Source organism: Strix uralensis, chromosome 34 (genome assembly GCF_047716275.1).
Source record: "Strix uralensis isolate ZFMK-TIS-50842 chromosome 34, bStrUra1, whole genome shotgun sequence".
Classification (NCBI taxonomy): Eukaryota; Metazoa; Chordata; class Aves; order Strigiformes; family Strigidae; genus Strix; species Strix uralensis.
In genome coordinates this window covers 3,138,523-3,161,320 of record NC_134005.1, presented here as the reverse complement: position 1 = coordinate 3,161,320, position 22,798 = coordinate 3,138,523, and the positions used below count along the sequence as shown (strand labels likewise).

General features: G+C 54.8%; 3 protein-coding genes across 21 annotated transcripts in view; 2 read left to right on the top strand and 1 right to left on the bottom strand.

Annotated features, from left to right (window-relative positions):
- LOC141936803 (coiled-coil domain-containing protein 81-like) overlaps positions 1 to 7,409 on the bottom strand; it is a 54,246-nt gene extending 46,837 nt beyond the window's left edge. For 2 of the 4 annotated variants that reach the window (XM_074854115.1, XM_074854116.1), the window contains exons 1-3: positions 7,078 to 7,399; positions 6,616 to 6,715; positions 5,353 to 5,462 (exon numbers count right to left, since the gene is read on the bottom strand). In XM_074854115.1, coding sequence (XP_074710216.1) covers positions 5,353 to 5,462; positions 6,616 to 6,715; positions 7,078 to 7,104 — 237 coding nt within the window. In that variant the 5' untranslated portion in view covers positions 7,105 to 7,399. Of the gene's footprint in view, positions 1 to 2,339; positions 5,463 to 6,615; positions 6,716 to 7,077 lie in introns of those variants that run through there. The other 2 variants (XM_074854114.1, XR_012626800.1) reach the window with 2 other exon arrangements.
- The window catches only part of LOC141936804 (uncharacterized), a 34,549-nt gene extending 16,969 nt beyond the window's left edge, over positions 1 to 17,580 (top strand). Inside the window, exons 1-13 of one of the 15 annotated variants that reach the window (XR_012626803.1) lie at positions 7,844 to 8,016; positions 8,196 to 8,327; positions 8,828 to 9,178; positions 9,922 to 9,982; positions 11,851 to 11,952; positions 12,413 to 12,460; positions 13,406 to 13,467; positions 14,409 to 14,562; positions 14,781 to 15,037; positions 15,213 to 15,302; positions 15,678 to 15,793; positions 16,270 to 16,378; positions 16,879 to 17,580. Coding sequence is in view for 10 of the 15 variants with exons in the window: in XM_074854120.1 (XP_074710221.1) it covers positions 15,280 to 15,302; positions 15,678 to 15,793; positions 16,270 to 16,378; positions 16,879 to 17,071 (441 nt within the window). In the remaining 5 variants the exon portion in view is untranslated. Of the gene's footprint in view, positions 1 to 7,843; positions 8,017 to 8,148; positions 8,328 to 8,827; positions 9,179 to 9,921; positions 9,983 to 11,850; positions 11,953 to 12,412; positions 12,461 to 13,405; positions 13,468 to 14,408; positions 14,563 to 14,780; positions 15,038 to 15,212; positions 15,332 to 15,677; positions 15,794 to 16,269; positions 16,379 to 16,878 lie in introns of those variants that run through there. The other 14 variants (XR_012626802.1, XR_012626804.1, XM_074854130.1 and 11 more) reach the window with 14 other exon arrangements.
- LOC141936802 (uncharacterized) lies at positions 640 to 2,893 on the top strand. Of its 2 annotated transcripts, XM_074854113.1 has the most exons (3): positions 640 to 871; positions 997 to 1,174; positions 1,545 to 2,893. In XM_074854113.1, exons 2-3 carry the CDS (start codon positions 1,121 to 1,123, stop codon positions 2,340 to 2,342), a joined length of 852 nt encoding a protein of 283 aa, XP_074710214.1. In that variant the 5' UTR covers positions 640 to 871; positions 997 to 1,120; the 3' UTR covers positions 2,343 to 2,893. The 2 variants fall into 2 exon arrangements, with proteins under 2 accessions (XP_074710214.1, XP_074710213.1); XM_074854112.1 differs by lacking the exon at positions 640 to 871 and having other exon boundaries at positions 938 to 1,174.
- Positions 17,581 to 22,798: the final 5,218 nt, after the last annotated feature.

Sequence of the window (22,798 nt, the reverse complement as noted above, 5' to 3'; positions counted from 1 at the left end):
TGGGGACATGATAGAGGTGCCCCCGCCGGGGAACACATGGAAATGAGACTCAGCTGCCATTGCTTGTGTCTGTCAGAAGCACCTGCAATATTTGAAGGCTTTAGGACCGACAGCCAGGACAATGGCAGGAAACACCCGATGAGGGCATCAGCATCTCCAGACTTCTATTTCTGGTGACAGTATAAACCTTCTGTTTAATTAAAGACATCTCAAGCTCCAGGGTGAGGCTGTTTATAGAGAGTGGGGGAAGGAGAAGCTCCTCAAACTACGGCCTGTTGAAGTAGCCCATTTTTGATCTCTTCTGGTAGTGGGGTCTTACGAATTTATGGCAGAGTGTAATAAATCAGAGCAACGAGTGCCATCGGCTCGCACCTGCTGCTCAGAAACCATGCCTGCAATCACCAGCTCCAGGCTGAACCAGCTCAGCTTTTCATCAGCTTCTGCAACTCTGCAGTGTGAGGAGAAAAATCTTGTCCCGTTGCAAGCAGGACTGGAGGAAGGCAGCACATACCTGTCTAAAGTAGCACTTAAACCAGGGCATCAGTGCTGGGAAGCCTCATCTCACAGCAAACCCACCCAGACACCCAGTGCCCAAGGCAGGAGGCAGCGGGGTGCACCTTGGGGTAGCACCAAGGCTCCCCATCCCCAGCTCCTCGCCGGGGGTTCTCCTTCTCCGGCTGGGCTGCTCAGCTGGTGTTTTGCAAGTGGGAAACTGAGGTGGAATGTGATAAAAGACGGGAGGATCGGAGCAGAAAATAGAGCTGAAGGAAGCTCTAAAGCGTTGCCAACATAAGCCACCTCTGCCCGTGGGTGACAGCTCCAGCCAGCTGAGGTGCCACTTCCTTCCTGGACAGCGTGACCTGCAGGTCTGGTATGAATTTGGATGAGCTGTGGGGGGATGTGGGGTAGGGGAGAACTTTGTAGAGGCCGGTGATGGTTGGACTCGATGATCCCGAGGGGCTTTTCCAACCTGAATGATTCTGTGATTCTGTTTAGGGGCCCCAGGAGCTCTGTCCTGCCAGGGGGCTGCAGAGCCGGGGGCAGTGGCCGTGGCCCAAGGGGCGGGTGTCCCCGTGGGGCTCTGGTGCCTGTGACATCACAGAGGAGAAGTCACCCAGGGATGTCACCAGGGTGCCAGCCGGCAGCACCCGCTGCAGTACGGCTCGGGCCAGCGGTGGGTGAGGCTGGTGGGGGGAAGGCTGGGCCGGACGAGGGCCGGGGCAGAAGCTCTGGCCCCTCAGGGGGGTTTCTACAGCCGGGGCGAGGGCGCAGCCGCTGCGGGGAGCGCCTGGGGCAGGGCAGGTGCCGCCCTCGGGGCTGGGCGCAGGGGTGCCGGGGCTGCCAGCCACGGCCAGTGCCCGGGGGCTGTGGGGAGATGTCCCCGTCCCTGCAGCGCTCACCACCCTCCCCCTTACTGCCTCCCAGCTCCCTCGGGCCCTCTCCCACCCGGCCCCAGCCCCGGCATATTCTCCCCTGCTGCCCCAGCCGCCACCTCCCTCCCACCCAGCCCCACTGAGCCCCTTCTCTCCCTCCTCCTCCTCCAGACCATGGCTGTGTTCATCACCCGCGTCCTGACCCTGCTGAGCATCGTGCAGTACGTGCTGAGAGCCGGGGACCGGCAAGACGCGGCCACGCAAGAGCTCCTGCGGCAGCGCGAGGAGCAGGAGCAGCAGGAGATGACCCTGCTGATGGAGGAGGTGGAGCAGAGCAGCCAGGAGCAGCGCGGCCTCGCTCCGGAAGGCCTGCTCCTCGGGGCCTGCCAGCACTGGTGGTTCTGGGCCTCCGCCGACGCCCTGCTCGTGCTCTTGGGGCTCTACTGGCTGCCCAGGCAGAGCGGCGCTGACGGCGACAGCAGCAGCCAGCGGGGAAGCGCCAGCGGTGCCGAGGAGCAGAGAGGGGAGGACGAGGACTGCGAGGGCAAAGCAGAGCCCAGTGACACCCTGGCTGGACACAAGCCTCTGCAGAAGGCGGGGAGCTCCGCGGCGCCTGCCAAGCAAGCCCGCCCCAACAACTCCCTCCTGACGGGGCCGCATCCAGCCTTGGGACAGGGCAGCGCCTACGAGTGCCCCGAGAACAACATCCCCCAGCGCCTGCTGCTCGCGCCCCCGAGACCACCCCTGGGCCACGTCGTCCGCCAGCGCTGGGCACCGCGGGGGCTCTGCCGGCAACGCGCTGCTGCACCCCCGGCAGCTCCTGACGGGGAACGTGCTGCGCCGCCTCCTCTGCCCCGGGAGCACCCCAACACCAGCCGGGTCCCCGCTTCCCGCGCAGCCTCTGACCCGCTCCGCTGGCACGCTGCTCCAGCTCGGAGGCGCAGGAGGGCGTCAATAAATACCCAATAGAAATAATATTTATTTTATTATAAAGAAATAGACAAATACCCTGAAGAAATCCCCAATAAATTAGTTTGGTTTAAGCAATCCCGTGTCCGTGAGTGCCTGGGCAGCACTGTGCTGGGGAATGTCACCCCTTGGCTCCATCTCCGCCCTGTAACAAACAGATGAAGTTTGTTGATGAATTTACGTTTGCAGTGGTTACACTCAGACCTTTAGTGCCTCCTTCTCTTCTCTCTCTTCTCCTGGTGTTCCCCACATGCCCGCCTCCTTTCCCACAGCCCCGACCACCTCTGTCCTTGCTCCCAAGGCCGCCGCTGAAATCAGCTGTTCCATCCCCGGGTCGGGCTTTTCCTGGCTGAGATCAACCCACCACACGCGGGTCCCTTCTTTTCCTCGGGGAAAGAGCACAGAAGGCACAAACAAAACTCATTAGATTAGGAACGAGCAGAGTACCGGCAGGCAAGGATCTCTGGAGGTCAGGGATGTGTGAAAATGTCTCTTTCTCCCCAAAATGAGCATTAAGGCGCTGTGTGGTGACTCGTGTCCCTACAGCGACCGATGAGAAGATTTCGCCATCTCCTGGGCGTCCGCTTAAGCTCCATCTTAAGTAAGCCCAGGTTGCTGCAGGCGTGGCGCTGTCCCCAGCAGCTGGGAGGAGGAGGAGGGGGTGGCCGAGGGGGGTCAGGGGGGTTTGGGAAACACCCCCCCTCCCCAAATGGCCAAATCCCCAACCCCCAGCTACTCACTGAGGGCGAGGCAGGAGCAGACCCACTGCAGCACCGCCACGGTCTGGAGCCGGCGGCGAAGGGGGAGCCGGAGAGGGGTGAAGTGAAGGGGCACGGCGGGGCGGGGCACTGGGACTGGGGGAGTCGGTGGGAGCAGGGAGGGGCACGGGGAGCTGGAGGAAGAGGGGCAGGGAATGGGAGCTGCTGGTTTTAATGGAGCTGGTCCCACCCCAAGCCCTGCCCTCCCCTGGGAGGGGAGCACACTGGGAGACACTGGGAGATATTGGGGGGGGTAAATGGGGAAACTGGGGGACATCCACGGACACTCTGGGGACCCCAAGCCTCCGTCTCTGTCACCATAGAGGGATCACGGGACACTGGGAGGGGCCACAGGGACAGTGGGGGACCCCCAGGCTACCCCCTGTCCCCAGCATCAGGGTCCCAGTAGGGTCACTGGGCAGACTGGGGGCACTGTGCCACCACCCGGGGGTCCTCTTGGCTTTCCCAGCAGAGGAGGGGGGGTGGTTGTGGACTGTCCCAGGCTCTGATTTGGGAGGGACACTGGGGGAGGTGGTGGCTGACGGGGACAGTTTGGGTCCTGGGGTGGGGGCACCCATGGGGGTGTCACTGCTGGGGGCAGGGACACCACGATGTCCTTCTGGACGCTGCTGGTGACAGTGACACTGGGACCGCAGGTGCCATCAACACCAGTCTGGCCACGGGCTGGACACTGGCGACAGTGGTGGTGCCAGGGGAGGTGGCTGTGGGCACCAGGCTGGGGCTGAAGGTCATCACCTGGGGGGCAGGGGGACAGCGTGGGGCATAATCCTCTGTCCTGACTGTGATTCCCTTGGCAAAAAGAAGTGGCACTTGCAAAGGTAACAGGGAGTTCAAAAACATTTTTTCTAATTCGTTTAACTTCATGGATAAAGAACACCTGAGCAGCGCTGCCATTCCCTTGCACACAAAAGCCTTTTGAAGTCATGAAAAATAAATTAATTCCAGGCTTTGAGCAGAAAACTCATCGCGCCACTGGACAGCTGAGTTGTTGTTTGACCCCATCTAAAAGCCTTTCGAGAAAGAAAGGCTCAAAAGATTTGCAAGGGAGGCTTTTTAATAGGATTTTGACAGAGATCTTCGAAGTGGTCTTGTGAGAAACAACCTGTGGTAGGTGTTTGGGGAGCCCCAGCTGTGTAGAACAGCAGCTGACTCCCGTGCGGGGGGTGGCAGCGCACAGGCCCTGGAAAGCAGCACGTGCTCCCCCAGGAGCCGCCTACAGCAGCCCCACCCTGTTCTGCCCTCTAATCAAACTGCAGCCCAGTGACCAGTTACACTCAGAGGAGAAAAAACACTTTTCCAGTTGAAGGTTTCATGAAGTGAACTTCAGGTAGTTAAGGATTCCTTACCATGCTCCTGGGCTGGCAGCAAACCCCCGTCTCCCCGCCCCAAGGCACAGTAAAGCCGCGGTTTCTCTCTCTCCCACATTCCGGCGTAACCTGCCAGCGCCCCCCACCAACACCACACGTCAGGGAACTGGCAAACAGAGAAGCAGAACATGACTGGAGGTTGCTTTAAACACGACGTTGCAAACTGTACGGGCCATTCTGCAGACTACCAGGTGTGCTGTCGTAACACTGGTGCAGAGAAACAACACTTAAAATTTGAGTTTCTTCAGGAAGAAAGAAAAGAGAGTTCCTGGATGCAGCCTTCTCTTAGGGGACCTCTCCCCTTCTGCAAGGAACAAAAATGCAAGAAACAGCCTTGACCTTCAATGGGAGAGGCTAAAAAACCACAAACCCTTTTCAGGAGTGAGGACAAAGAGCTTCAGATCAACTAGTTTCAGTTTTAGGGGGGAAGAAAGAATCTCTTGCTCGATGATCCATTTGTCAGTGGAGTCTGTTCCAGGTTACACCATCTCCTGCTGCCATGTCAAACACGATTATGCCCGGGACTAACATGCACTAAAGCAGTAATGTTTCTACAAATACGAAAGAAGAGAGAATTCCCAACGGCAAAAACAATTCAGACCCTGATTTAACAGGGTTCAAGTGACCGGCAAGGCCTACTTCAGTACAGAGACTGTCCTAAAGTGAGGCCTCAAACCAAGAGCACTTCAAGACTGGGGGACAAGTGTTAGTGACACAACAAAGAACCAAAACAAGGGCCAAAACACTCTGAGCACTTTACACAGTATTTCCTAAGAGTCATGACGTTATTTTCCCCAAACTCTTCAGCTTCACACAAAATAATCTCCACTGAGCTTTGAACAAACAAAAGCAGCCACCTAATACCTTCTCTGCTCCCCCACCGCGTCCTCCAGAAGGTGCCTGATGGTCACAAAGCCACCGACCCAGCAAGTCCACATTTATTTCATGCAGCCGGTCTGGTACAGCCAGGAATCCTGTGCAACCAGAGAGACACAATTACAGACAGCAGCTGGTACTGAGGATCAGCCACAGAACAAATGGATTCACGGGCAGAGACTGGGTAACTCTGATCATTAACGTTCCTGGCAGCTGCGGGGACATCTACCACCCGGCTTATTTCCAATGTCTCCTGCAACTCACACGCACTGAGAAATCCCTCTATTTGCCCCGGGAAATACCATTTGTGGCACGTCTGGCCACGTTTCTGGGGGTCACTAGGAAAGTACAAATTCCAGGAAACAACAGTGTCAGCTGAAGCCTGCTCATTATCACCTTCTCCTGAAAAAAACAACCCCCAGACGTCCAACAAACAACAAAACCAGAAGCACACACACCACCAGCGATGTGCCTGTCCCACAACACTGCAAGATACAGGTAGGACTGCCAGAAACTTTTGAACTGCTGTGCAAAGCAGTGGCCGCTCACAGCATTTTAAGGAGTGTGTGAATGTGCAAGACGAATCTAAACCCGCCAGGAGATGGCGACTGCAAACCCTAAACGGAACCGGCAGCCCCAGCAGAAAATAGATCGTCGTTGCTTTTCCGCCTTAAAAAGCCGACCTGAACCCGTGACTGTTAACTGTGACCCGAGGCAGACGTGACCACGGCCCCTCAAGCCTTCTGGAGGTGCAGGTGGGACTGAACAGGGTGGGGGCACTCGGAACAGGCTCACCCAGGCAGGCTGGGCACGGTCACCCCCACGTCTCTCCACCAGCACTTGCTAACGCTGGTCCCCTGGGGTATCCAGAGCTGCAGGCAGGGAACGGGAAAGCAGCTCCTCTAACACCAGCGTTCAGCCCAGAACTCTGCCTCCCCAGCGCCCAAACGGGACAAAACTCAAACTGGGCCCCTTCTCCTCACGCCGGGTCAGAGTTTGGGACCCCAACGGGATGCCACAGCGTGGGAAAGCTCCAAGGACACAGCCTAAGGGAACCGGAGCTCCCCGGCTCTCAGAGTAGTTCTAGAGCTAAAGCGGGGGCAGACATCAACTCCACATCAGGTAAGACAGGCCAGCGCTCAGCCCTGACCCGGGAAGGCAGCCTCCTCCCGGCCTGCCCAAGGGGTTCCAACCCAGCACACTTTCTTCCCAAAGCGGGACGCTGCCTTACTGCGGTGTGACGCCACTCACCCGCTCCTGGAGACGGCACCAGAGGGACACGGCACAAGCCATCAAGCCGCTGTCTGCGAGCACCAGAGCCCTCTGGGGACTGTTCTTCACCACGGGGCCCCTGAGAGAGAAAACAGGAGACAGAAGAGATGGTGAGACATTTCAGCTACGGCGGAGCTACCTCAGGGCAACAAGACTGAGACTGAGCCCTTTTGCTCGGGGGAAAGTGCACACCAGAGAAATACCCGCTGAACAGAAATCTCCAGCTAAACAGAGGAAAAAAAGCAGATTTGAGGAGCACAACATAGCAACAGACTACCACAAGACTTCTTTTGTACGGTACTAGAGTGTAAACACACTCCACATGCATCAAAACTGGTCCGTAACTGTACATTCCATACAATTGCTCCCTCATTATTTAAACATAATTTAATACACAGCAATCTGTATTTCTGTGCAAATCAGTATCTAGAGAATCCAAACCTTGCCTCTTCCTCTGGCCAGACGCATCTTTCACCTCAACGTGCACCGAGAAGCATTCGGAAAACCCCAAAGCGCTTGTCTACAAAACCCCAGTAACACCCGTAGCTAAGGAATATTTGGAGAAGCCGCTGCAGAATTCACGGTGAGCGCAGACAACATCGCCAGTGGAGGAGCTTCAGCAGCACAGTGTTCCCAGACCTGGCAGCTTCTTTAGCAGATGAACCTCAACAGCTCTGCCCGCTGCGGTTTTTTTCCCCGGAAGGTACCGAGTTCGTTTCTGCCCCTCAGACACTTCTCGCCGCGTTTCCTCCCCCCGGCCCTGCCGAGGCCGCACGCACCGAGCTCAGTGCCCGAGCAGAGGCACCGATTCCCCTCCGAGCACCCGCCGCTTCTTCCCCCGGCACCCGATCGCCCGCTCAGCCCCGCTGCCGGCTCCCCCGCCCCGCTGGGACGAGCGGCCGGGCCCGGAGACGCCCCGCCCGTCCCCAGGCCCAGGCGCCGGCGGCCCCGGCCGGGCCCTTCCCGCGCCGCGCGGTACCTGCACGCGCCGCCGCCGCCGCCGCCGCCGGAAAGAGCGTCCCGGGGCGGGGCGGGGCCGGGGCAGCTCCGGCAAGGCCCCCGCTAGAGGTGCCCGGCCCAGCGCCTGACCCGCGCGTGCCGGCGGGCACAGGGACGCCCCGGGCACGGCAGGACCCCGCCCGGAAGCCGCGGCTCTGAGCAGAGCCCGGCGCCGGAGCCAGCCGCGGGGCAGGGCTGTGCAGCCGCGCTTCCTCTCACAAATAAACCCTTTTTCTGCCCAGTTCAGCCCGTGAGGCTGCGTGCGGGGTGACTTCCCGGTGTCGGGCCCTGCAGCTGCGATCCGCGCCGCGCGGAAACACCCTTCGGAGAGTCCAAGGGAAAGTGTGTGTAACGCTGCTGGCACAGAGCACAGGCAATAAGGTCTCTTTGCTTCTTTATTTTGGGCGGTGGGGGTGGGATGGGGGGAGGGCTCTGGGGGAGGGGTTTGAGGCGTTGCGGGGTGCGTTGGGTTTTTTGCGGGGTTTTCAAGGGGGGTTGGGTGTTTTTTTCCAGCCAATACTTGTCCGGCGTGGCACAGCACCGATCTTCCCGCAGGGCAGTCAGTGGCAGTTCACCGCCATGAAGCTCTTCCTTAAGCAACTCAGACTTTGCACCTGGCGACAGGATTTGTACCGCCCGGCGCTGCGTTCAGAGCGGGGCTGCCAGGGCCGTGGTGGAGCGAGGGCGTTTGGGTGAGCGGCTGCGAAGGAATTTTGCAGCAGGGAGCGGGGCCAGGGAAGGGAAATGAATTTTGCAGCAGGGTCAGACTGGCTCTTAGGAAGGATTTCTTTGCAGAAGGGGCTGTTGGGCGTTGGAATGGGCTGCCCAGGGCAGGGGGGGAGTCCCCATCCCTGGAGGGGTTGAAGAGTCGGGTTGACCCAGCGCTGAGGGATCTGGTGGAGTTGGGAACGGTCAGGGTGAGGTTCATGGCTGGACTGGAGGATCTTCAAGGGCTTTTCCAACGCAGATAATTCTGTGATTCTGTGAATTCCCTGAGGGGTTCAGGTGGGAAGGGGTCTCTGGAGGTCATCGAGTCCACCCCCCCTGCGCCAGCAGAGCCAGTTGTGCAGGACCATGTCCGGTTGGATTTTGAGTAACTCCAAGGCTGGAGACTCCACAGCCTCTCTGTGCAGCCAGTGCCAGTGTTTGACCCACCCTCGCAGTAACAAAAAGTGTGTTTTCTTGTGTGCAGGTGGGGTTTTATGTGTTTCATTTGTGCCCGTTGCCTCTTGCCCTGTTGGTGGGCGCTGCTGAGGAGTGCGTGGCTCCGTCTGCCTCCTTCCATCCCATCGCGTGTTGGTGCACATTGCCAAGATCCCCCTGAGCCTTCCACAGGCTGCACAGCCCCGGCTCGCTCAGCCTCGTGCTCCATCCCCTTCGTGGCCCATCCCCGGACTCTCTCCAGTCTGTCCCCGCCTCTCTTGTCCTGGGGATCCCAGCGCTGGACACAGCACTCGGGGGCGGCCTCAGCAGCGCCGAGCGATTCCCCAGGAAGGCCGGGGAAGGTGCATTCTGCCAGCACTGACAGAAGGGCCTATCCAAGGTAAAAAGCAATAAAATTCCTCCTTCTCGAGAAATGCAGTTAAGTATATATACTGATGGAAAGGAGTAACAGGGTAAATATACCAGACGTGAAATAACTGTGATGCTGTAAGTCATTCTCAAGGAGAAGGTGCCCGCTTTCACTTGAATCGTCCTGACTGAACATTTACTCGCTTAAGAAGCGTAGCAGTGAGAGAGGCCCCGCTCTCTGAAGCTGATCATCTGTTCCTACTGGATAGTATCTAACTCCTGAAAAGCGACACAGCGCAGCCTTGGTGCTGCAGAGCTGGGAGGGCTGTTCGGGGGCTGCGGGCTGTGGCACACTGCAGGCACTGGGCAGTTTGCCTGAAATACAATTGAAATGATGTGACGAGCAAAGGGAATAAAAGCAACCCCACCTCTCTGCTTATAAAGAGATTTTTCATAGGATGCAGCAATGACGGCCAGAAATAACACTTTGATCATCTAATTTTACAGTGAAAAACCGTGGTGCTGTCAGGTTCTCATTTCTTGCCCTTTCCAGCATTGTTGAAACTGAAAATAAGGCCATTTCCTCCAGGTTCTTTGCTGTGGGATCAGTCAGAATGAAAACACATTTAAAACTGAGTGATCATACTTGTTTTTTCCCACGCTGATGAAAACACGTGTCTGTGTTTCTCGAGAGCTGTACTTCCCATTCATCCCTAAAGAAGTCATCTTGCTTAAAGCCCAAGAAAACAAGGGTTTTCTTCATGTGTGTTACAGGTTCCTTTGAGGCCCAGAGATAAACGCACCGAATGACAATTCCTGTCTTTGCTGCATTCAGGTGAGTGAGATGGGTTTGTCCCTCAAGAGAAGCCCTGTGAAAACCAGAACTAGTTTTTGTTCATACTGACTCCTGAGTGTGTGTAAAATATGGATAATGTGGGCACCGTTTGAGAAGAATAACCCCCGTCTGTGGTGTACTTTGTGAGACTGTATGTTCTGGAAAGGTCCAGAAGGGAAGATGTAGTCGCTTTCAATTGTTTAACAGAAGCACGTTTCTAGAGGCCACAAAACCCCAGTGTTCGCATATTTCCCTTAGCAAGTGGTGACCTAGAGACAGTGTGCTGCAACGTGGGATTCCTGAGGGAGCGGCATCGATTTCCCTGAGATTCCCTAATTTGCTATCCACCCAAACTCCGGTGATAACGCAGTGGAGGCAAATCCGTATCATTCTGAACAACGCGGAAACACCTCAAGTCCCATTCCGTGTTACGTGCTAGATGCCATCGCAGGCAATAAAAACTAATAATTTTGTTCCCGTTTTGGTCGTATAAATTTTACAGAGAAGTTTTTTACCTCTTCTCCCACCAAAAGCCAAAGATTTAAGAGCAAGCGAGTGGGGCAAGACAACAGCCAATGAGTTTGGAATTCAGAAATGTTTAGAAATCAGCGAGTTTGTTAGTCAGAAGGAGTGAATGCCGCAACTGAGAGACGGGAGACAGGCTTGATGGAAGCAAAGTTCTCACTTTATTACATGTAACACTCATTTTTATAGAAAATCAGAAGATGCGTGTGTTAAATTGACTGGTTGCTATGCTTCAGAATTCTTATCAGCACGCGCTAATCGGTAGCTACTGAAACTTTAGCAATTGGACTAATAGCAACTAAGCCACTCCTGTAAAAAACTCTAAATTCCTAGCTGTCTGCACCGTCTTCGGCCCTTTATCAAGCATGACTCACAGGTTAGCAATTCTTCACCATATCAGCACTTTTCTCAGTGCTTTTCTCTTCCCTTTATCAGGCCTCCCAAGGTTTGTAGCCTACAAGTTCCAGTACGTCCCCCTCTAACAACGGAGCAGTACAGGCCGTTCTGTCTGAGTCCTTCAGGTCGTACCCAAAAAGTGAAGGGAGGGGATGGACGGGGAGTACAGAAGTAGTGCTTAACTGTGCACCCAATAAAAAGATTTTATTTTCCCTTTTTTGAAGGAAAAGGGGTTTTTCCCACACCTTTCTAATTGCCTTGAGAAATGCACTACAGTGCTCTTCCCTGAGAGCACAGAGCACTGCAGCAGCACCAGCCGTGCTGGATACATTGCTCTGAGCCTTCTATTTGGCAACACGATCACGAGCTGCGATCACCCTTTGAACCTGAGCAGTTCCCTCCTAAATCTGCAAAGAAAATTGCAATGATGTGAGCTGGGCATTTAAAAACTATGCTGACAGACCTTTCCACACTCGTCAGCCTTCCTAGCACTAATGCAGTGGGGGTTGGGATGTGCAGAAAGACAGAGAAAACTGAACAAATTCCAGCGTGACGGGAGTGACTGCAGTGGGCTGAACGCAGGGAACCACATGCAGGGTGCTGAGGGACAGCCTGGTTCTCTCGGATGCTCTCGTCAAAAGGCAGCACGGTTCTCATGAACTGAACAGGCATTCTGGGTGAAGGAGGATGGGGAAATGCCTGATCCGGGGAAGGAAACACATAATTAGGTTTTACAAAGTAGGTTTCGAAACCGCGGGTGGAGGGGAGGAGGTGACCTGTGCTAAAAGTGTTGCCTTTTCTTTGAGTAGCCTTTCCAGGCCGTCGCAAATGTTCCCTTTCATCCATTTATTCCCACTGCTCCTTGTTAACTAGTACTTTCTTCAGTACAGTATTTCTTTTTTAGTTTATTTTGGTTTTTAACCACGTATTCTTGCATCTTTCTCTAGAAACATTCTGCACCTTCCCTCTGTTCTCTCTGGCTTGCTGGCAGCCCCGTGGGAGATACACACCAGAGCACGTGTGTAGGTCGAATGCCACCTGCTCCCCAGGTACAGTGCAACGGGATTCGGGGGCAGCACACTTTTGGGGTTTCAGTGTTTCACCTCCTCCCAGTTCTGCCAAAACTTGCTTTGGCAGATTGCTCCGCTGCAGGCAAATTCCCTTTCTCTGTAGTCACAACATAGGGATAATCTTCCCAAGAACCTTCCAAAACTTCTACAAAATGCAGACGCTGTAACCTCTGGTCCCAGTAGTGTTTTGGTTCAGAGGAAATGGTTCATTCTCAGAGTGAATTCTCTGCCTGCTGCTGCTTCCCCCATATTTAAATTATTTGCTGATGAAGACAGCCATGAAACTCGAGTGTAAAGACATCAGACCCCACAACCTCCTTGAGTAACCACGAGAAAGGGTTTGGTCTATCAGCCAGTGGGGGCAGTTTCAAGCCTCACTGACAGTTACAGAAGGGAAGTTTTCCAAATGTGAGAAACTAACTCGGAGTTTCTGTCATAGCAGCCTGGATTTGGAGCTGGACAGAAACCCAGCGCAGAGCGTGGGCAGGTGAGAATGTTACCAGTGAACACAGCAGCAGAACTGTGTCATGCTGAGAAATATCAAATCATGGAAGAAAAGAAGAGGCAGAAAACAAAGTTTCTGTACGTGAAACAAATGGCCCAAAGCATAAACCATCTGGATTTGGGCAGCAGTAGAGGGAAGCGTAATCAGGAGACAGGGATGAAAGGATTGTAAAGGCAAAAGCCTTTCCTGCGTTCGTTTTTGCCCTTGGGGGGTGCGTGCTGGAGGGCAGGGAAGGAGGATGCAGCTGGAGCAGCGGGGCTGGAGCAGGGCGGCGATGCAGAGCAGCACAGCCCACCCCATGGCACGTCTGCAGCCCCCGTCCAGCCCGGCCCGGGGCTTTGGGGGTTGTCCTCACCAAGCCCTCTCCCATGAGGGGTGTCTCCCCAGCCCCCCGGGGGGTCTTTGGGCACAGCCCTGGGGGACAGGGATGGGGGCTCAAAGCACACAGAGCCCGTGGGGACTCGTGTGCTCGGTGGCCACGGGCCGCTGCTGAGCAGGGAAATGTCTGTGCCCAGTTCTCCGGCCCTGCTGGTGCTGGGGCTGCAGGGACCCTTCCTCTGGGCTGGGGGGGCCCCCACCTCCCCCTCCAGCTCAGCAGCAGGGGGGAAGGAGGCCGGTGGAGGTGGGACCGGCGCAGCGGGACCCTGCGGTGACACACAATCCCATTGTCCCTCACGGCCAGGCCACCCCCGTGGTGTCAGCACGCCCTTCCCCGTGACACCAGTCACTGATCTCTGACCTTGGCCACGCTCTCGATCTTCTCGTTGGTGTGGAAGAACAGCGGCAGCAGCGCACCCTGCACTTTCTTCACCATTTTTTTGGTGTTTCTCCCCACCGCGGTCTTCAATGCACCAGAGCTCAGGGGGACATCGGAGGGTTGAGAGCTGGTGGACGTGGAGCGTGACCTGGTTTTCCTTTGTTCTCCAGAGCGAAGAGCCGTCTGGGACGCGGTGGCCGGCTGCATTTAAGAACGGCTGCTGCTGCGCAAGGTGGGGTGACACCCGCATCCTCCTTGTCCGCCCAGAGGGCTGGGGAGTCCCCGCGGCCCCGGGGCACAGCCTGTCGTTTCTCTTCCCTCCTCAGAAAGTGGGAAACTCACCCCAAAAGTCCCCACTGGGGGACAAACAGGGCTTGGGCCAGGGTGGTATCACCTCTGGGAGGTGGTGGTGGACCTCAGGGCTGATCCTGGGCACTGGAGACCCCCCGGATGCCCTCGGGCTTGTTAAAGAATCTCTAGGCTTAGCTTTATTGACAACTCAGAGTTGGGCCGACACCTCAGTGAGTAGCCAATGTCCCAAAGACTTGCACCGTTTATATACTGTATCTGAATCTATTACCTGAGTCCAAAGTTTTGGAAGTTTCCACTCAACCTTTTAGTTCTTGATTCTCATCTTTTCTTAGTTATTAGTTATTTATGATATTATTATCTCACACAATTCTGAGAAAGACTCCAAGATGTTTTACGAAAAGCTTAGGTAGAGTGAGCAGTTTCGATATCCTAAATTCTCTTAATCTAGCAACCCCCCTGTGTTTAGTCAATTAATCATCCTTTGTTAAAACTGCCTCCATAGGATTAGCTTGACTGGGTTTTAGAGCAGCCTTGGGTCGGGACTATCCAAGAAGCGGGCTAAGAACACTTTTCAGGCCTGTTGAGCAGCACCCCGGTGCCTTGGTAATACGACGAGATCGCTCAGTCCCGAACACGTTTCACTAGGCCTTAAAATCTATTTCAAATAGACCAGCGGTTGGATTTCAAATTCTTCTCCAGGCTGCTCCTGCCCTGACTTTTTCAGAGGGGGAGGACTCAGCGTCTCCTCCCCAAGCGGGAGCGGGCAGGATCCATCCCAACGCACCATCCCTGGTCAGGGCCACCTCCAGCTCTTCCCTCTGCCGTCCTCACCCTTGGGTCCTTCCTTCTCTTCTGTTCCAGGGTGTCCGAATTCCCGCCCTCGGCTGCTTCGACGTTGTCTCCAGACAGATCCAGGTTGGAGAGGAGGCCGTGACTATCCACAGGCCCGTCTTTCGCCCGGCCAAAAACCTCATCGTGGTCCGCAACCTGTCGGACAACAAGGCCTACCTGCCCGGTAAGATGGCGGATTAAACCCCGGTTGGCTTCACGGTCATCGCGTCCCTTCCCTGGGGCTGAGAAGGTTCTCGGAAGTGACTCCCCCTCTGTGGAGCAGAGCCCAAAATTTGGGTTTTTTTTCTTTCTGGGGGAGGCAACGATCGTTTTGCCTTGGGAAGCGCCTGCGGAAGGGCCACTGGGTGAATGTCTCCACTCCTCTCGTGTGGTTTTTTTCAGGCAACAAGGAGCTGGAGCCCCTCAAATACTCCAAGGTGGCCGCAGCTGCCTCAGTGTCCCGGCAGAAAGCAGCGGGCTGCATCCAGGGCACCGTGTCCCTCCTCTCTTACTGCCTGGGGAAGGGGGAGAACGTCGCCTTCGTCCTGAGGGACATCGGGGTGCTCCTCATTGAAGGCACAACGGTGCAAATGAAGTTCTACTACGACTTCCTGGAGATGTTGTCTGGGAAGGAGAACTTGGAACAAGTGATTTTCAAGGTCAGTGATTCTGTTTCTCCGTGGCGCGCGTGGGCAGTCCCATGGCGGTGGCCCGGCAGGACACGGCCAGGTGAGAGTTGATGGTCCTACCAACTCTCCCTGCCTCGAGCTCCTCCAATACGGCCTCACAGCCATGTTGAGGACATCCCACCATCTTTGAGCTCCTCCATTGCAGGTCCCCCGGCTGCTGGACATGGTGGTGTCCCGGATGGTACCTGTGGCCTCCCTGAGTTTCTCTGGCCATGTCGTCATCTTTCCCGAGAGAGTACGTTGGCGGCTGTAGCCGCTCTCAAGGTGACATTTGCTCCTTGTGACCCCACGGGTGTCCTCCCATGGGGACACCCGGCAGCCACTCTCGATGTCCCCAGGCCGTGGTCACTCCCATAAGGCAGATTTGATGGGTAGGACCAAGGAATTTAGGCAACACTTCCTTCCCATGGTGGCCTGGACTCTTTGCTGGGTGACTCCTTTTCCCAGGACTGTGCTTGGGGATGGGGCATGGTGGACTTGGGGAGAAACATGGTAGAGTTGGGGAAAAAAAACAGCCTTTACGGCAATGCCAAAATCTGCCGGTGAGCACGGCGAGCGGCAAGGGCTGGTGGTGCTCTGGGTCACGGCGGTGTCTTCTCCTCGTTCCCAGGCTTGAAATGGAGTTTGTGCACAAACCACCTCTCAGGGCTCTTCTCAAGACCTCGAGACAAGTCCCTGGCGAGGATGAGGAGACGAGAAGAGAGTTTCTGCCACCTCTTGGACAAGGTAAAGCAGCTCCCGGCTCCTTTCCACAGTGCGGGCAACCAAATTCTGTCATTTGACTTGGAAATCACCGGCGCTGAGTGTCAAAGGGCTCCGACTTGTGCCAAAGCTTCCCCCCAGCTCGGCACAGCCGTTTGTCCTAACGACTCATTGGCTTCACCAACACGGAGCCCCGGGGTGGGATGCGCCCAAGGGTGTGGTGGGAGGATGGTGATCCAAGGCCGCCTCCTCCCCGCCAAGAAACGACCCCCCAAAAGAGTCCCGGTCACCTCCCCGCTCCCCCTTCCCACACCGGGAGCTGACAATGCCGTCGCAAAACCACGGCAATGGGGAACTGGGGGCAGAGAGGCTGCGATGGCGGCTGCGAGGGGAGCAGAACGGCCCTCTTGGACCTTGGGGAAGGGGCCGGAGCACCCCTGCGTGTCACCGGGGCCGGCAGCGGCCCAGCGATGCTCTTCTGACGAGGTTTCTCCTCCCAGTTCCAGTGGGATGTCCTGGGTTCGCTGCTCCAAGCTCGCCTAACCAGGAACCACCACAGTTCCGGGAGATCACAGGGCAGAAGAGGAAGAAGATAAAGTCTTCGGTCAGGTGAGGCTGAAGGCTCAGGGCTGGGGATCTGCACAGGGTCGTGTTGCCCAGAGAGGTGGTGGATGCCCCATTCCTGGGAACATTCGTGGTCAGGTTGGACGGGGCTCGAAGTGACCTGCTCTGGTTGAAGATGTCCTTGGCCGTGGCAGGGGTGGGGTTGAACTAAAGGGACCTTTAAAGGTCCCTTTTAACCCAAACTATTCTGTGGTTCTGTGACTTTTCTGACCCAGCCAGAGCCCATTCCCCAGCCCCAAGCACTCGCCGTTCATCACCGCCCATCGGAGGGGTGGGATGGGGCTAGTGGGACCGCCAGTTTCACAGGGCTGGATCTTCTCCAGCCCTTCAGGAGAGCCCCAGCGTGGCCTGGGGACACGGGGACAGCCGTGTGTCAGCTGCGGGGCCTAGCTCAGGGGCACAAAGAGGGTCATGGGGGGCAGGATGCGGCCCCAAACCCAGCGTGTTCCTCAGGTAGAGACCTCTCTGCCGTTGTGTCCTTCCAGGCAGCAGCCGGAGATCTTGGGGGATTCCTCTGGAGAAAAGCAGCCTGGGACCGGCCAAGCCAAGGGCAAAGCTGCACTCAAAGACCGAGTGTCAAAGCAGAGCCGAGCCCAAGTGCAGGCAGCGACGGCTCAGAGCTGCAGAGGAGGAGGAAAAGGAAATGGAAAAGGAGGAGGATGGGGACGAGGAGGATGAGGAGAAGGAGAATGGGGGGAAAAAGGAGGAGGATGGGGAGGACAAGTAAGACGAGGACAAGGAATGGTGGAAAAAATGCTGGCAGCTGCAAAGACCCGGAAAGCCAAGCCCTCCCCTCCTCAGGAGGCCTCGTACTTCGGAACACCCGTCATAGCTGTTTTGTCGACGACGAGCTCTGAGGCCAGCCTGCTCGAGGAGGCCTCCTGCGACGGGCCCGAGTGGCCGCTACGGAGGATAAGATGGAGAGTGTTGTGAAGTTTCCTCCTCAGAACTTCTGGCCCGTGTTGCAGTAACCTGGGAAAACAATTCCGGATGTGGAACTCCGGGGCCAACCTGCTCGAGGAGCCCCTTGATCAACACCCGGGCTTTGGGGCAACCGATGGAGGGATGAGGGGACCCGGCTCCCCGCGATGCCTCGCGCTGAGGAGCAGATCTCCCCGGGCCGGAGAGGCCCTGGCTGGAGCCATCAGGAAAAAGAGGAATAAAAATAAAGGGGGAAAGTTGCAAAAGAGCGTCGACTTTTTTAATCGGTTGCAACCGCAGCAGGGGGAGAAGGGTTTGGCAGTTGGCCAGTGGCGCTGAGATCAGCCCAGCGTGGTCCCATGGGAGGGACCTTCCCCAGGGACCTTTGCCATGGCTGTTGGGGAAAGAAACCGGCTTTTTGGGGCAATAGAGGGCAACCAGGCACTTGGAATGACATCGTGAAGGTCGGAATGTCCCTGGAGGGCAAAGGAGAGGAGGCGAGTGCAGCCGGGGAGGGGTGGATGGCACCTACGCGCAGGGGCAGGGGAGACACCTGAGCTTTCACCCAGTGTTGGGCAAGGAGAGAGCAAGGCTGAGCTCAGCTCTGCTGGGCTGGGCTCACTTCCACCCAGGGCCAGAAGGAGCTGGGCAAGAAGAGAGCAAGGCTGAGCCCAGCTCTGCTGGGCTGGGCTTTTTTCTTCCACTTGGGGTAGAGCTGAGGCTCTTTATCATCCTATTTCTCTCCCAGTTTATCCCATTTAAATCCCAGGTGCCCCCTCTGGCCACCCCGTGGGCCACCCCCAGGGTCCATCTCATTTTTTGAGGCTCAACCCTCACGTTTAGGGCACAAAGCCTCAGTTCTTAGAGTCCATTGTTCAGAGACCAGAGAGTCCATTTCTTAGAGTCTGTTTTTCAGGGACCTAATTCTTAGGATCTGCTCTGGAATTTTTAGGGCCCAAAGCCACGTTTTCATTTTCCAAACCGGAATTTTGAGGGCCAAAACTTTCCTTTACAGAGTCCAACGCCTCAGTTTTAGGGTTCAACCCTTCATTTTAGGTCAAAAACCTAAAATTGGGTCTGACGCTTATTCTTCAGTGGCAAAGCCTCAGTTTTCATTTCTAAAGCCTCAGTTTTAGTGTCCAAACCTCATTTGAAGACACTAAAGCTCACTTCAGAGTCCGGGGCCTCAGTCTGGTTTCCAAACCTTCCTTTAGAGGGCTCAAAGCTTCAACTTTAGGGTCCAAATTCTCATTCCTGGGGTCCAAATCCCTCTTCTACAGCTCAAAGTCTTATTTTTGGACTCTTATATTAAAGGCCCAAAGCTTCATTTAAGGGTGTAAACTCTCATTTGTAGGGACAGAGCCACTTCTTTACAGTCAAAATCTGCATTTAGAGAGTCTGAAGCCTCTGTTTACGGCCCAAAGCACCATTTTTTGTTTCCAAAGTCTTATTTTTAGAGTCCAAAACATAATTTCTAGGGCACAAAGCCTCGATTTAATCATCAAAACTCTCACTTCAAGGAACAAAACCTCATTTTGGGTCTCCAAGCCTCATCTTTATTGTTCAAGGCCTCAATTTTAGGGTCCAAACATCCTTTTCAAGGCTGAAAGCCTCATTTTAGTGTTTTAACCTTCCATTGTAGGCTCCAAAACTTCATTTGTAGGGTCTTAACCTTACTTTTAGGGTAACAAGCCTCATTTTTAGGGTCCAAAGCCTCAGTTTTAGTTTACTTCTGTGGCCCAAACCCTCATTACTAGGGTCCAAAGCTGCATTTATACAGTCCAATTCCTTATTATAGAACAGAAAACCTAACTTTGCAGTCCAAGGCCTCATGCTGAGGCTATAAAGCCTCATTTATACAATCCAAATGCTCATTTTCAGAGTCCAAATACTCACTTTTAGAGCCAGACTCTTGTATTACCAAAGCCTCATTTAGGTGGTCCAGAGCCTCGTTTTTAAGGCCAATAGCCTCATGATGAGGGGCCAAATACTGATTTGTAGGGTCTAAACCCTCTTTTTAGGGAACAAAGGCTCCGTTTTAGGGTCCAAAGCTTTACTTGGAGACTCCAAAGACTCATTTAGAAGACCCAGATCTTTCTTTTAAGAGTATAAAATCTCGTTCTATTATCCAAATCCTTGTTTTCTGTTTCTATTCCCAAATTTTGAGGGTCCAAAGTCTCATTTTTAGGGCCCAATGCCTCCTTTTTAGCAGTCTAAGCCTCATTTATAGGGTCCAAACCTCATTCTTAGAGTTGAAAGGCACAATTTCTGTTTACAAGTCTCATTTTTAGGGCCCAAAGCCTGATTTTTAGGGTCCCTCCCCTCGTTTTAAGCGTTCCAAGCCTCATTTTGACTAAATGCTCATTTGTAGGGTCTAAGCCCTCACTAAAAAGCAAATCCTCAGCTTTAGGGTCCAAAGGTTTATCTGGAGAATACAAAGGCTCATTTATAAGGGCCAAAGCCCCATTTCGGGTGTACTGGGTGTGGCTGAGCCGGAACTGGTTTTCCCCTGTAGCAGCCCTCACGGTGCTGGGTTTTATGTTGGGAGCTGGCAGGGTGTTGATAGCACACTGGTGCTGTGGCTACTGCTGAGTGGTGCTTCCACAGCACCAAGGCTCTTTCCGACATTTCCCCCCCCGCCCCGCAGTGGGACGGGGTGGGCCAGATCTTGTGAGGGGACACAACCAGGACAGCTGACCCGAACTGACCAAAGGGATATTCCAGACCGTATGACGTCTGCTCAGTATAAAGCTGGGAGAGAGGAGGAAGGGGTGGGGTCACCCTTGGTCCTCCGAGGCAACCCCTACGCGTAGTGGAGCCCTGCTTCCTGAGAAGGCCCGACATCGCCTGTTCATGGGAAGTAGAGAATAAATCTGTTTTCTTTTTTTTGATTCTGTGCGCGGTCTTTTGTTTTGCTTTGCTTATATTAAACTGCTTTTGTTTTACCCACAAGGATTGGTTTCTTTTTCCCTATCTTATTTTCTTTCCCCTCTTTGCCCTGTTGAGAAAACAAGGGGAAGGGGGGGAAGCGATAGAGCGACTTGGTGGGTACCTGGCATTTAGCCAAGGTCAAACCACCACATAGGGTTTCCAAATATGCATTTTTATGGTCCAAATACTCCTTTTGGGGTCAAACTCTTTCAGGATTAAAGCTTCATTTGAAGGGCTGCAAGCCTCATTGTAGGACCCAAGGGTTCATTGTTTCTGAGGTTTTAAAGCCTCATTTCTAGGGTCCAAACCCTAATTTTAGGGCGCAAGGGTTCATTGTTTCTGAGGATTTACAGCCTCATTTTGAAGGTCCAAACCCTAATTTTTAGGGCCCAAGCGTTCATTATTTCTAAGGATTAAAAGCCTCATTTCTAGGTTCCAAACCCTAACTTTTAGGGCCCAAGTGTTCATTATTTTTGGGGATTTGAAGCCTCATTTCTAGGGTCCAAACCCTGATTTTCAGGGCCCAAAGCCTCATTTGGGGGGTCTAAAGTGTCATTTTTGAAGCCTAACTCCGTGTTCTGAGGGTACAAAGCCGTATTTCTGTGGTCTGAAGCCTGATCCCAGTCTCGGGTAGTGTTTTTACCTCTAAGCAGGCTGGATTGCCCTGAGCAATTGCCGAAGCACAGTCCTTCTTTCTGGGGCCGGGCTCTCCTTTCCTTTGTTTTCCTTCAGCACAAACACTACCCCTGCCCGCACTTCCCGCCCCTCATCACACCGCACCCGGGCTGGGAACAGAGAGAGCCAACCACAAAGCCAACGCGCCCTCCTACTCCAGAGACTGGCCGATAGAACGCTTTGGGAAGGGAATTTTCCTGACGCTACCCCGAGTGACCCGGCGGGGCTGCGTGTGAGGGCAGGCCCGGAGCCCCCCGAGCGCCTGACAGCGCAGGCCGCGGCAGGGCCGGGCCTGGGCCGCCGCCATGACAACCGCCCCCCCACTGCCGGGGCTCTCCCGCCATTTCAGCCCAGAGCCCGCCCCGGCCGGCAGAGCGACAGCCAATCGGCTGCTGCGGCGGGAAGCGCCGCCAATCAGCGCTGGGCGTGCCCTGCCCAATCCCAGCGCCGCTCTCGGCAGAGAGGCGGGAAAGTTCTGAGGGGAGGGACCCGCCCCTGGCTGAGGCCCGGCGGCCCCGAGCCCCTCCAGCCCCCGGCCCGGCCCGTGCCCCTCCGCGTCCCAGGGGCTGCCGTGGGGAGGAAGGCCTGGCGCTTCCCAGCCAGCGTCGCCCCAAGGAGCGCGGGGCCTCCTGCCACACGGAGCAGCGAAACGCCCGGTGCCATCCTGACGTCTGCAGCGGGGAGAGCTGAGGAACCAAAGCCCGGCTGGGCTCTGCCCCCTCAGCTCAGCCTGAGGCCACAACGGGACCTGAGGGAATCTTCTGCTGCTGGCAGCTACCCGGGACACCCACCAGGTACCTGCCTGAGGTGGTTTGCCTCTTTGGGCAGGATTTTAAAGGCCCAGAGCTTCATTTTTAAGGACCAAAGTCTGATTTGGAATGTTAAAAGCCTCAGTTTTAGAGTCCAAAACCTGTTTATAGCTTCCAAAAGCACATCTTCATGTCCCAAGCCTCGTTTTTAGCTTCCAAATCCTCATTTTCAGGGACCAAAACCTCATTTTCAGAAACCATAGCCTAAAATTTAGGACTCGGTCTGCAGTTTTGAGGGCCCACATCCTGGCTCTCCGACCAGTTAGAACCGTGGCCTGCAAGATGTCGGCTGATAATAAGCATTTCTAGAACAGTGAGGAGAAAGTAAGTTGAAAGATGAAGTGACAGATAGGCACACAGATGTTAAAAGGTATTTTTCCTATGTACTTTTTTCTTTTGGCAAATACTCTCCATCTTCAAGCAAATAAGAAGCCGGTCTGTGATCGCGAAGACCATCACATAACAGTTATTACCATAACATAACAGTTATTACAAACTGGTACCATGCTTCCCCTAAGAAAACCTGCCAACCCCCAGCACGTCTGCTCTTCGCTGGGCGAGGTTAAGTACCAGCTCTTAAATCCCACAGGGGGACTGTCCGGCTCCACACACACGTGACAACTAGTCTGTAACTGATACGGGGGAAAACAACTCTCTTCCAGCACACACCAATCTGGATTTCTTCACCGCCCCTACACACCAAGTTTCAGTAGGTCTTGAGTTCAAGTAACTGTGTTCAGTTACAGTTCAGCTGAAATTTGGCCACAGCTACTGGAGATGGTGGGAAGGAAGGGGCAGAACCACATTTTTAGAAAAAAATTAACACGGGCACTGAACCATATTAGCTGTTATCTGAAGTACACGAATCGGTTACATGGCAGCGGTACACTTCAAGAAAGGGGAGAGAAAAGGGGGAGATCATGCTGGGTGCTATTGAAAGACATTTAATGAAGAATGCGATCAACATTGCCCTGTCTCTAGATCAACTGCCCTTGTCCTCATGGGCGCTTTTAACTCCCCAGACATCAACTGAGAATATCATACAGCAGACACAAACAGGTCCAGGAAG